At 34.4% G+C, this 13,943-nt stretch overlaps 1 protein-coding gene across 1 annotated transcript in view; it reads right to left on the bottom strand.

Annotated features, from left to right (window-relative positions):
• The window catches only part of LOC120629341 (guanylate cyclase 32E), a 79,583-nt gene that overhangs the window by 53,179 nt on the left and 12,461 nt on the right, over positions 1-13,943 (bottom strand). The window contains exons 2-5 of the mRNA XM_039898259.1: positions 12,206-12,351; positions 7,154-7,265; positions 4,809-4,994; positions 3,102-3,219 (exon numbers count right to left, since the gene is read on the bottom strand). Of these exons, the coding sequence (XP_039754193.1) occupies positions 3,102-3,219; positions 4,809-4,994; positions 7,154-7,265; positions 12,206-12,351 (562 nt within the window). The remainder of the gene's footprint in view (positions 1-3,101; positions 3,220-4,808; positions 4,995-7,153; positions 7,266-12,205; positions 12,352-13,943) is intronic.

The following is a 13,943-nucleotide window of genomic DNA, read 5'->3' as shown; positions in this document are numbered from 1 at the left end:
GTATTTTATAACAGACATTCACAAATTTAATTTAGATTTAAATAATGAGTTTAGTATATATACATATGGTTTTGTTAAAAAAAATATTGTTATTTAATTATTTGTCAATTAATAAATTATTATTAATATATAATTGTAAATTCGATTTTAAGGAATTAAGTTATGCCAACTATGCAAAATATGTATGTTTTGCTCCTTCGTTATTCAATTTGTTGGATGGCTTACAAGTTAGCCCTTGGATGCAATCTTTAGTCTAAGCCGGTAGCGGGCTAACCTGCTAGGGGAATGGCAGTTATAATAAACCCATATCACAAATTGTTTTTTACGCAACTGGTTACGTAGTAAGTAGTAAGAAAAGAAAGTTCTCAGTACGATACCGGTTACGTACCATCAGTTAAGTAAACTTTCTGAGTTCGATTCCCACAACTGGACGATGTTTGTGTGATGAACATTAATGTTTTTCAGTGTCTGGGTGCATAAGTATTTATGTAGGTATATTATTCATAAAATTAGCCACGCTTACTTTGGGACTATTGTCGTATTCCATTTATTTATTATTATTATTATTATTTATTATTCTATAAGTTTTTATGTACACAAAAGTATGCGTGATATTTTTTTACTTTTTTTTTATTCCACTACAAGTTAGCCCTTGACTGCAATCTCAGCTGATAGTAAGTGATGATGCAGTCTGAGATAGGTAGTTGGCTAATATGTTAGGGGTATGGCAGTTGGAAAAAACCCATAGCTCAAATCTGTTTCTACGCAACTGGTTACGTAGTAAGAAAAAAAAATTCAGTACGCTACCGGTAACATACCATCAGTTAATACAATGTATTCGTACGTAACTGGTTTTGTAGTAGGAAACAATATCCTTTGTGCGAAACTGGTTGCGTAGCATTGGTTTCGTAGGCGGCCGAAGGGAATTTAGCAACCGCAAATATATTTTCACCTAGTTTACAACTAAACGAGACAATGTGCGGCCCGATGGGAGGTTGCCGCGACATTGGCACGGCACAGAAGTAGCCATCCCGTTTTATTACACATAACAATCGTGTTGTTACGTCATTCCACATAATAGTTAGGGGGCCCAGAGCTAAATGGATGTAACAGGTCTGATACTTTGTAGCACTGTATTTTGTAGTAAACATCGCGCGCTGTCATAAATAATTTAATATTTATCCGGAGTAGGGTCCAAGGCCAGGCCACCGCTACAAGTCCCCGCACTTTTCGCACTGTTGTTTGTTTACTTTCTCATTTTTATGACCGCCGCGCCGCGTAGTTTTCCTAACATTATAATATAAATTTGTATAACAACGTATCCTCTTTAAAAGTGGAACGAAATGCAAACACACTTTTCATCAAACTTACTCGTAAAGTTAACCTTATTACATCATTCAAGTAATATCTTCATTAATTTAATATTAGCGTACTCGTTTTTTATTTGTGATCCCGTTTAAGTTCAGTTTGTACGTCACTGCAAGCTATATGTATATATTACATTTAATTTAACAGGGTAACACATATTATTTTATTATAATACCAAGAAAAAGTGTTGATGCATTTAATAAAAGTAGTAGTAAAACTTGGTTGAAAGAACTTCGACAAGGAAGCTGACAGTAGAATTCTGTTGGGTTGGACAGCTAGTGTGCTACTCATACGCAAAAGCATTGCCTACCCTATTTTTTGATATAACTCGAATAGTATTAGGATTTTTCGATATTATGCCATCTTCCTCCTTTATACCCTGGTCAAAATCTATAGGCACGCCACTGTCGGCAGCTCATGGAAAACTGAGTCAAGTCTTCAATTCAGGTTATATGAACTTTTGAAACGTCAAGTCAATCTGTTTGTAGTGACTCTACCACCGGTTTGGAAGGCAGATTCCACTGATTAGAGCCGACAAAAAAATTAAGCATTGCTCTTTTCCAACGTCATTTTATACTATAACAATCCTTAATTTTTCAGTTTCGTGAGAGATGACAGCGGAGCTGCTTCCAAGCAGCCTTATTGTTAAGGAATTCATCAATCGTGTAGTAACCACGATTGGTTAAATGTGTTTTACTATATTGTTTGAACATAGGTAAAGGTAGATCTAATATTACCTTCGGTATCATGTTATATAAGCAAATACCCATCCCCACAAAGGATTTCTGTACTTTTCTCAGACGATATGCAAATATCACTAATTTATGTCAAACATCACAATTGCAATTTTTTTGTACATTCATAATAAACATTAAATGTTTGTGGAACTTTGTTGCTACGGAAACGAAATAAGGACATTTTTATTTTATTGCAAAATTGCCACACATGGGCGTCGATAGTTTAAAATGGTGTTACTAGGTCAAATGGACTATTATAAAATGAAGAAGCTTATTTTCAAATTCGAATTGGTTTTTAAATATTTTAAAGCCGCGTAGTTTTCTCTCTATAAAAAATAAAAAGAAAAACATTATTTTGAACATTCTAACATAGACTTCGTCTTACTGCGTTGCTAGAAACCCTACCGACAAAGACGTGACGCGAAGCGATTTACGGTTCGAGTACGATGCCTCGTGGTTTTGGTTTAATATAACTTCCATAATCCCTAACAGGTTAACTCGCTAACATCTTAAGGCTGCATCATTACTTATCACCAGTGATGAATGATGACTGAATTATAGCTAGCCTGCGCGCCACGAGAGAGTTATCTCTACCTATTATCTCGTTTATTTCTATACTAAAACTACGAGTAATATGTAGAGATAATTATCTCGTGACGCGCATGCTAACCCTACGGGTGAGATGGTAGTCAAGTTTTAACTTGTAGTGGAATAAAAAAAAAGTAAAAAAATAACATAAATATGTAGTAATAATAATAAATAAATGTACTACGACAATAGTCCCAAAGTAAGCGTAGCTTGTGTTATGGGTACTAAGATAACAATACAATTTTATGAATAATATACCTACATAGATTAATCAAGACACGCAAAAACATTCATCCAGATCACACAAACATTGTCCAGTTGTGGGAATCGAACCTATGGCCTTGATTCAGAAAGCAGGGTCGCTGCCCACTGCGCCAAACGGCCGTCAGAACATGGTAAATATCTTACCTCTAGTTTTGTCATAGGTCTCATCGACGATCCGCTCCATGTGTGAAATGTGCCGCGGGATGTAATCTGTGAACCGATGCTCAGCTGTTATTGTGAGACCGTTGCTCTGCGATAGCTCCTGTGATAAACAAAACACCAATAATTTACATTAAGAAAGCCAAATTCAAATTCAAAAATGCTTTATTCATGCAGACCTTATCGCAGGCACTTATATAGCGTTCATACATATAACATGTTTTACTTATGTTAGTAATGGTGATAACTGCATTCGTTAACTTAAAACTAAAGCTAGTAGGGTTCCAAACGCACCCTGGTGTAAGAAGAGCCCACAACAAACTAAGCAAGTGATATTTTTTAGGTCAGATCATTCGAGGACCAACCTGAAACATTACGTATATGTAGTGTAGTGTGTATGCCAAACAGCTGCAAAATGATTCGGCTTTATAGGTAGCCTTCATTATTTAAACTAATAATAAAACTGTAACGGGTCGAAATTTTGTATATTGGAGATTTATTAAACATAACAAATGTTTAATAAATCCTTTAGAACCGATACTTAGGCCAAAACTGTATTTTTTTAATTTTTATCTGTTTGTCTGTATCTTGGCTGCCACACATTTTTTAAGAGTGTAGGTACATTTTCTGCGAGATTTCCAGAGTACGCCTATTTTCGTGTAAAAGGATAAATTTGTCAGCTTTATAGTTACCCTTTTTTATTAGTGTCCCTTCAATTATAAATTCAAATTAAACAGTCCCTTTTCTGTTGTTTATTTCTTTTTCATAATTTAAGTCGAGCAAATATCAAAGACTTTCAAGTTATTCAGATATAATACCTACAAGATATTATTGGGATTTACGTAACAAAATTTTCTTTTATGTCTCTCGACTCTTACAAAGTTTTTGTTTGCAATTCGCAGTATTATTTTTCACTATTTCTTGTTGATAAGCCAGAAGAGAATAATGTGGCATTGAATCGTCGAAATTAGAATTTGGAATTGATGAAGTGAATAAAATAATACTACGGTGAAGCTGTAGGTTTTTATTTTGTGATGTAAAAAATTGCGCAGACTTACGTAAAAATAAATTACATAAAATAATTTTCTTTTATGATTTTTCCGCTATATTATTGTACTTAACTTTTAACTTTGAAATACCTTATTTTCTTTTCATAATAAATTCCGTATTTAATGTTCTAACAAAAGTTTTGATTTGTAAGTATTATAAAAATGTTTTCAATGGAATGAATGGAATGAATGAAATTTAATTTTCTTTATTATTTTTATTGTTCAAAAAGAATATTTATTCTAATCATTCAGGCCAGAGCAAATAATTTGTATTATATCTATTTCTAGGAATACCCCACATATTTACGAATTTGGACAATCCCTAGGCTTTGAGTAGCACAACCATTAATTTTCTGAGTTTCTGTTCAAGTGTTAGAATGTAAGACTTATCTTTTACAGCAGCCATTTATTTTCAGCTGCTGTCAACCCACCTTCTACTCACCTACTGAAGATGACGCACTTAGAGTATCAGTAAGCATTGCGACAAACAAACACTCACATGCTTTACCGGGAAAAGAACCCGGGACCTCCAACTTTAATTTTCTATTATTTAGTAACGAACTAAGAACAAGAATGGACAATGTGAAACAAAACTACCGCCTTGCTGACATCGTTTTCCAATGGTAGAATTTTATTGACTTACTTTAATCGCGTCCATTTGTTGTTCAGCTGCTGTGAGCTCGTCACCAGCTATAATTGCGAACTTGCTCCATCCGTAGGCTTTGAGAAGCGCAACTACTGATTTGCTGACTTTGTGCGCCGGTGGTAGAGTGCGCGCGAATGTTGAGCCCAGACCGCCAGCTTCTCTTCCTTGGGCTTCAGCACATTTCTGTAATGAAAGCGAGTATCAAAATACAAGTAGTACTAACTAATACGGCCGATTGGCGCAGTGTGCAGCGACCTTGCTTTCTGAGTGCAAGGCCGTGGGTTCGATTCCCACAACTGGACAATATTTGTTTGATGAACATGAATGTTTTTCAGTGTCTGGGTGTTTATCTATATATTATAAGAATTTATGTATATTATTCATAAAAAAATTTCTTTAGTTATCTTAGTACCCATAACACAAGCTACGCTTACTTTGGGACTAGATGACGATGTGTGTATTATCGTAGTATATTTATTTATTTATTTAATAAATGCAAAAGTGAGTCTGTTTGTTTGCTCTTCACTCCTAAGCATTACAAGAAATCATCTTTGTAATTTTGCAGGACATAGGGTCCCTTTCATCCAGCAAAAGTACTGTTTAATTCTTCAACATCATCATCATAGTTACGTCCACCAATAATTGTTTTAGTAATGCGTAAAAATTTCTACGAAATATGGCAATTAATTTTTCTAAAATTACATTGTAAAACTGTTTGAATCGAAAACTTACATTCGAATTGATCCATCTGTTGCACTATAGTTGCAGAGCTTGCGCAGTGGTGACCGCCATGGTTTTAAGTTCGCAATCGCATGGGTAATTTGTGAATGAAGTTTTATATAGTAACAGGCTAACCTGTTAGGGGGCATGGTAGTTTTATTAAACCTAATAGGTATTAGGTTTAATAAAACTACCAAGGTGAATTTATAATGTTTACTGGTCTGGTTTGGTTGTAGACTCTGAGCTTGGCTAGTTTTATTCAATTAAGGTATTAACCTTAGTAAACATTATAAATTCACCTTGGTAGTTTTATTAAACCTAATACCTATTAGGTTTAATAAAACTACCATGCCCCCTAACAGGTTAGCCTGTTACTATATAAAACTTCATCATCACTTATAGCCAGGTTACATAACTGTCGATCAACTTGTATTTGAATAAAAAAAAAATAGTTTCTTTTTTTTTTTTTTTTTTTTTTTTAATTTATTGTTCAAAATAAAAAGTTACAAATATTTTTCCAACATAATTATCCATCCCCTTAGAAACTATGCGTTTATGGTGGGGATGGCAGGTTCGCAAGTGTATATCTAAAAAAAAAAAAAAAGAAAAAATTTATTCAACTACTTAATCTTAATGTAAAAATATTTAAACAATCTTAATCAAACAGTGGCATTTTTGAACTATTAGCTAAAAAATGTCTTTTACAATTTCTTAAAAATATATGTTTTTTTCCATTTACACATTGCAAAGCAGGTGGGAGATCTTCAAATATTTTGGGTAATATGTATTTATAATTCCTTCTTCCGTACACATTATGTGTTTTCGGTAGAATAAACTTTTTATAACTAGGCAGTTTCCGAAAATTACCATCTCGCCCTTTACGTCTAAGATGTTGTATATTACCAAATTCTTCCTTAAGTACAGCTAACGTAACTTTGCTCTGCACTGGCAATAATTTACAATATGTGAATAATTCATGGCATTCCTTTGAGTATTTTAGTTTGATTTTTTTAGGTACTATGGTTTTTAACATTTTTAGTTGTAGGTTGTATATTCGGGTAATATATGTTTTATATGTTCTACCATAACTACTCAGACCGTATCCAATTATTGAGTCTGCTAGTGCCAAGTATAGTAATCTCAGCGTCTTGTAAGGAAGTTTATATTTGAGTATGTATAACCTACTTAATATAGCTCTCAGCCTTTCGCAAATATAGTTTATATGGGGTTGCCAATTAAAACGAAAGTCAATTTTGAGACCAATATACATATGCTCCTCCACCATATCTATATGGATACAAATGCAATGTTGTATCCTGCCGTGCAAGCAGTCGTGCGCATGCGCAACTATATGAGCTTTATATTCTGCTTTATTGTGAGCAGAATGAATATGCATGGCCTTCGTTTTTTTAATATTTATCACCAGCCCTAAATCATGCGCCCATTTGCATAGGGTGTCGAAGTTGGCTTGCATCATGCGCTCGGCCGCCCGCACGTCCCGATTAGCGACAATGATACATGTATCATCTGCGTATTGATACACAGATCCCTCCTGAAATAGGTTACACATGTCATTTACGTACATAAGATATTCGGTATTAGTTAAGCTTGCCAGAACTTACGTGAGAAATAAGAGGTAGGTTCCAGGCAGAAGCCAGCTTCGCCTCCGTGTGGCATGTTCCATCAGGTCCGAAGAACGCCACCACGCCAAGGTCCCGCATTTGAGTCATCACCCTGATTAATGAATAAAAACATTTAAACCGCCGTGGGATTCGAAGTCCACCCCCCAAAAGTGGGCTGGGCTATCACCGTTTCAATACATTTCAATTAATTTTTAGGTAGTAGCTAGGAAAGAAGCAGTAATTTTACTTGGGACCGACTTAAAAATGTTGTAGAAAATATTTATTTCTTGATTTTTAGTTGTATAACATTGTTCTTTTTCTACCTTTTACCTGTTAGACAACATTGCTGGTCCTGTTTATGCTTGGGGAGTTTTTCCGGCACTTTAACATAAGTTCCTTTAAATATTGGGTAGAAGCAGGCGTTACTTTGCGGAAATCCATAATATATTTTGAAAATTAAGCTTAATTTGCTATACTCCACGAACAGCAGGAGAATCTGTATGGTGTAATTTATAATTTTTTTCAATCCGTATACACCACACAAAAAAGATCCTTGGCATTGTAACGTTAATTAAATTGTTAAGTCAAAGTTAACTATTATTCATTGTAAAGTGAACATCTCCTGAGGATGCTCCAGTTTCGGAGCGAAACGTGCATAGAGTGTACATTGCCGAGGATCTGTTTGGTTTGGAGTATACGGATTGAAGAAATTATAAATGACACCATACAGATTATCCTGCTGTTCGCGGAGTATAGCAAATTAAGCTTAATAAGTTCCTTTATTGTGGCAAGCGTGAATTGCTTATCTACCATGATTGAAACGCAACCAGCGACGCATAAATACTTAAATTATACAGATAAATACTCAGACATTGAAAAACATTCAAACACACAAAGATTTTTCATTTGTGAAAAACAAACCCACAGCTTTAGACTCAGAAAGCACTGCCCACTGCGCCATTTGCTTATCAAATGTAATTATTTGTACGGACCTAAATGTCCCGAGACTACTTCATTGTAGCTTATCATGTCATTTAACTACGTCCAATTGTATAGCTTCTAATGAAAACAACACAGATTTCGTAAGCCTAGTTAAGATAAAGTTAAACGCAATTAGGATCATGTCGATAATGTTGTAAGTTTGCGCCGAAAGGGTTAATACTACGAAAATACACTGCCACAAGATTCTCTCGTATTAACTCAAAATCAAAACTTTTTATTCAATTACTCTTATCAAATCTGATTTAAATCGTGTGTGTATTTTCGTTTATTCTATAACTAGCTGTCCCGGTGAACTTCGTACCGCGGATCTTTTTTTTTTGATGAATTTTATGTTTTAATACTTATTATCCTATTCCGGACTAACAGAAATCCGAAAAATCAAATATCATTTGATTATCAATTGGTCCAGCCGTTCTTGACTTATAAATGGTGTAACTAACACAACTTCCTTCTATATATTTATATATATATATATATACTATATAGACATTATAATGATAACAATCTGGGTAACTTAAGAATATTTTAACTAGTATTAGTCTAGCTTTTTGGGACAGATCACGCCCGGTGAAGTACTAACATAAAAAAAAAAATGAACCAGAACTTCTGACACCAGATAAGGAAATGTCTCGCGAGTTTTTTTTTTACACTTAGAATAGCTTATTATGCTAACTAACTTATATTCAAAAACGCATTTATACAACGTGTAACAGCGACTTTAAAACGAGCACACTAAGGTCCATTTTACTTTGACGCTATAGGGTTTGAAATGCGAAAACGACTCCTCGATTGCGAGTGAATTACGAAATACTGTTGAAGGGTGCATAAGTATATTTCGTAAGAAATCACTCTGTATAAAAATTAAATCAAAAGAAGAATATTTATTTTTCCATTCACACTAATTCAAAACACCCTAAGGGAATACTTTTGACAACCCTATTAAAGATAAAAGACCGACACGTGCATAGTACGACGCGTACGTAATAAAGCGACAATAGTCAAACGATTTTACTTTTGCATGTGATGTTAGGGCTCTATCTGTTTTCTTTCAGTAAAACTATGACAGTGAATAAAACTATTAACGTTTTGAATTCACATATAAGTCTCAGAGACAGAAAATAATGTACCTCTAAAGCCTCTAGAATATTATTTTGGTTTTCATTTACACGATGTATATTGTGGTAAAAAAAACAAAAATAAATTTAAATAGCTTCAGCTTTTTCAAGATTTGACGAGACACGTACGTACAGCAATTTATTATTTAAAGAAGGTACCCCCAACTAAGGTTTGAAGTCACTACTAAGCGATAAGGCCGCCTTTTGTTATCTTATTATTTAAACTTCTGCCGTTCTTGGTGATGTATCCTTGTTATGTACACCAATAACAATTTCCAAGGAAAACGCGCTGTTAATAAGTATCACTGCACAATTGGCGTTATGATTTAATATGACAACCGATATTCATAGCAGAACTTATATACCTACTGACCCAGTTCTAAATCTATTCCTGTATATCCTGTGCCCTTAGTACAACATTTGCTCGCACCGCCCCCCCTTATGGTTTAAGATGTTTATTTTCTAAAAATAATTACAAAAATTAGCTTAGTAGAGAAAACATTATACATAAACCTACAACATGTTTTGAGCGTACACCATAGAATGTACATATAAATCTATAAACTATATTAGCATAACTTAATACATAATTGTAAAACTCGACTATATGACTGGTTAAGTGGGCTAAACTACGATGAGACTGAAAGCATTATTCAGATACTGAAATAATTCACATATGCCTAACACACACACATACCCACACACAGCCACACACACACACACACACACACACACACACACATACACGCATGAAAAAACTATAAACTACATTTTATAAGACATTACAATTTAAAATAAATTATTACTATTCATTCTAATAATTCCAAAATCTTTGCATAAGTTAAATCTTCTGTTAAAATAAAGAAATTCATTATTTAAAATATTGAACACAAAGTTACTCGTACTTAAATTTAAATATTACCGAATAACTGTGATTATAACATTACTTAATCTACATTATATTCATCCTTGTATACTTTATCCTGCGGAAAGGGCCTGGTGGCTTGAGATACAGGTTCTACCTAGTTCAAGCATCAGTCCCCACATTATAAATGCGTAAAAAAATAGCCCGTAAACAACATTATATTGTACTCATACTTATAAGTAATGTGGAGAAATAAATAAATCATTCATTCATTCATTCATTCAAGGATTGTGTTTTCGTAATGTACAAATTCGTCTGAACCTGTGTAAAAAATTTTTTATTTATTAATGCAGCTAAAATGAAAATGCTAATAACAATAAGGGGGTAGTTACACAAATATTATCCAGCAAAAACAAAAGACTAAAACAAAGATCATCGTTTCCTGGAAACGACTTATTGTGACATTTTATTTATCAAGAAGGATTTTTTTTTTTTAAATAATAAACGTATATTTCTTCTTAGCTTCTTTAGCTTCTATTATATCAGTGTTTATATAGTAGTTTATTATAAATAAAAGCAAAATTAGCAACATGCCCAGTCTCCGTGTGAGTGCTGGAACCGGATGGAACATTCTCGTTTGCCTCGACAGGTTCTTCTGGGTTAGGTGGCGAATGCTAAAAGGCCAGTGGGCCGACCGCGCTTAAGGTTTAAAGACTGCGCCGAGAGGGACATGACCGAATTCAACATCGACCGTAGACAAGAGCATTTATGAGGGATGCCGTATCTATTACGAAGCTTGGCTTGGTCTTCTTGCTCAGAAATGATACGAAGGCATATTACGGGATCTTCAGATTGCGCCCAAGGGAACAAATGCCATATTGCCGCCGTAAATGTCGCCCGCGCATCGGCTTATTTAGCCATACAAAGAAGTGTCGCTTGGACAGTGTTTGAACCGTCTCTCAAGACGTCGACGAATTTTTATAATAATTATACAATTGTAATCAAAATCTAAATCTGAAAATTACATTAGGTATTAATATTTAATATACAAAATATTTACAAATGAGAATTTTCTGCCTCCAGGCATATATGTCAGGCATATATGTCAGGCAGGCAGCCCTACATATATGTAGTTAGATTTAGAGCTTGTAAATTGGAGAGTTGTATATATCTTTTGTATATATCTATTTGACGGCCGATTGGCGCAGTTTGCAGCGACCCTGCTTTCTGAGTCCAAGGCCGTGGGTTCGATGATGAGCATGAATGTTTTTCAGTGTCTGGGTGTTTATATAAATATTCTAAGTATTTATGTATATTATGCATAAAAATATTCATCAGTCATCTTAGTACCCATAACACAGGCTACGCTTACTTTGGGGCTAGGTGGCGATGTGTGTATTGTCGTAGTATATTTATTTATTTATTAACGCCTATAGAATACCGTTACTGCTTAACTACGTACATTTTATTAAGGATGCTATTCGTTTCCGTATTATAAGGCTACTGTTAAATAGCGTATAGTGTGTCTTCTATTGAGATCATACACACTTTACCCCTCGTACCCGTCGTTTTTTTTTTTTTTTTTTAATTTTTATGGATTGTTTGTTCAATTCTGAACATGCCACCTTAATCGGAGCTACTCTATATTATAATACTACGGATATTCATTACTGCCTACGCTTAATGGATTAGGCGTAGGCAGTAATGAATATCTTAATATCCGCTTTTATATATGTCACACTTTATATAAGTATGTCATAAAGTTTTCTGGCCTCCTTAGATAATGGATGCGCCAAAACAGTGTTACATACCCCCAGTTCCCGCAAATTAAGATTAAAGTGAGCCCTGAACGAGTTTCTAATTCGCTTCGGACACATTCCACTAAAATGTTATAAAGGTCCTCGATAGCATTGCACTCTGAGCACTTAGGCGAGGTGAATTTTCCCACTAGGTATTCCCCATCGATATTTGATTGCTTGAATTAAAAACGCACAAAGCTCTGTCCTTATATGTACCTAATAGCTGGTGCGTATGCCTAAGTTTTCAAACTAGCTAATCCACTTTGCTTACCTTAAGGAAAGGCTGTCTTTATCCAACTGTAGTGTAGGTCGGGGCCGGCCGATGTCTGCAGATATGAACCTCAGCTTTAAGCCCGGTAACAGGTCTGGGTTTCGGTTAATAGCTGCCACGGCTAATGGCAGCGCTCCCAGGACTGTCTGTAGAGATGAAAAAAGTATATTCATCCATCGCTTAAACAAGTATTATTACCTTTAAGGCAAAAATTTATTTATTATGCATTTTAAGCATTTAATGCATAATAAATAAATTATGGCATTTTATGCTCTGGAACAATCTGCCTGCTGAAATGCGTGGAAGTTGTTCCCTCCGGTGTTTAAGAGTCGTCTGAAGGACTACTACCTCTCTTTGTGTGATGGAATTTGAAGTAGATTTTTTATATTCTTTCTTATAAATTGTGTGTTAAAATCTACTTATATATATTATGTTTTATATTTATATTATGTTTGTTATATATTTATTACGTATATTTATTTAAATTATATATTTATTTGTATCTTTACATTTTGGTATTTATGTATCAACACTCTTGGCACTATCCCGTTCTCTTGCTGTAAATCCTATCTATAAAGGTTGCATGTAAGAGATAGCTTGCAGCAATAGGGCCGCCTTTGCATGTCTACATTGTGTACTGTATACTCCTTACTGATTCTTTTCCTGTATGTTATACGTGCAATAAAGTGTTTCTTCTTCTGACTATGGCTGGATAATGTGTAGTCTATGTATGTACAGGCCACCGACTATTTTTTTTTTGTTAAATATAAAATCTTTGTTATTCAATTATAGTTAAAAGCTTTATAGGTAACTACTTACGTAGCCCAGTTCTAGGATAAATAATAAACACATAATTATTCGTACTCGGGGTTTTAAAACTTCGATATTTTTTTAAATTTGGTTAATGTTACGGAATAATGAGCCTTACACACACACTTAAATTCATTAAATCTAACGGGATCGGGAGATGGCAGCACTGGTAGATTAATTAATATGTTGATATGTCATGTTAGCAACATTGCAGGCTGTGATTGTTAAGTTGGTACGAGTTGATCTGTTTTCAAAATAGCTCGATGGGACGCGAGAAACGAGATCACATCATCAGCAAAACTCACCTTTAAGCGTATCTTTCGTGCCTACACACTAAAAATACCTCTATATACCTATTCTATTATTTATTATGGTTGTTTAACTACTTTTTAATACTTTAAGCCCCATTTTATTATTTGCGGAAAATACATTTTGAGTCCCCAAAAATAATTTGTCCCCACGCATTTAAGATTGGCCTACTAAATCGATAAATATACCTTTCATCCGAACAATAATCGCAAAATGTTCACCCAAATGACGCCGAAGATATATTATTATGAAATTTAGTACATGTAAACATCCCATTTTCACGGCCGGTTTAACGTTCGAGGTAGATACGAAAGCAATCATTTGTAAGTAGGTAACTATGATTTGATGTATAGCTACGGAAAATGTAATCATCCGTAAGTGACAGTTATTTATTTGTCACTTATATGTACGGAAAGAACACCTATATTTAGAACTACACTCCGTTTTTTATTCGTTCTTGAAGTCTTATAATGTAAGCCATCTTTTTATTACTTTTCAACTGACTTGAAAAAATGGACGAGGTTTTTTTTTAAACACGATACTACACACGTCGCCATCTAGCCCCAAAGTAAGCGTAGCTTGTGTTATGGGTGCTAAGATGACTGATGCATATTTTTAT

The sequence above is a fragment of the Pararge aegeria genome, chromosome 14 (assembly GCF_905163445.1).
Source record: "Pararge aegeria chromosome 14, ilParAegt1.1, whole genome shotgun sequence".
Classification (NCBI taxonomy): Eukaryota; Metazoa; Arthropoda; class Insecta; order Lepidoptera; family Nymphalidae; genus Pararge; species Pararge aegeria.
Note: the sequence above shows the minus strand (reverse complement) of the source record. Positions and strands in the feature narration are given on the sequence as shown.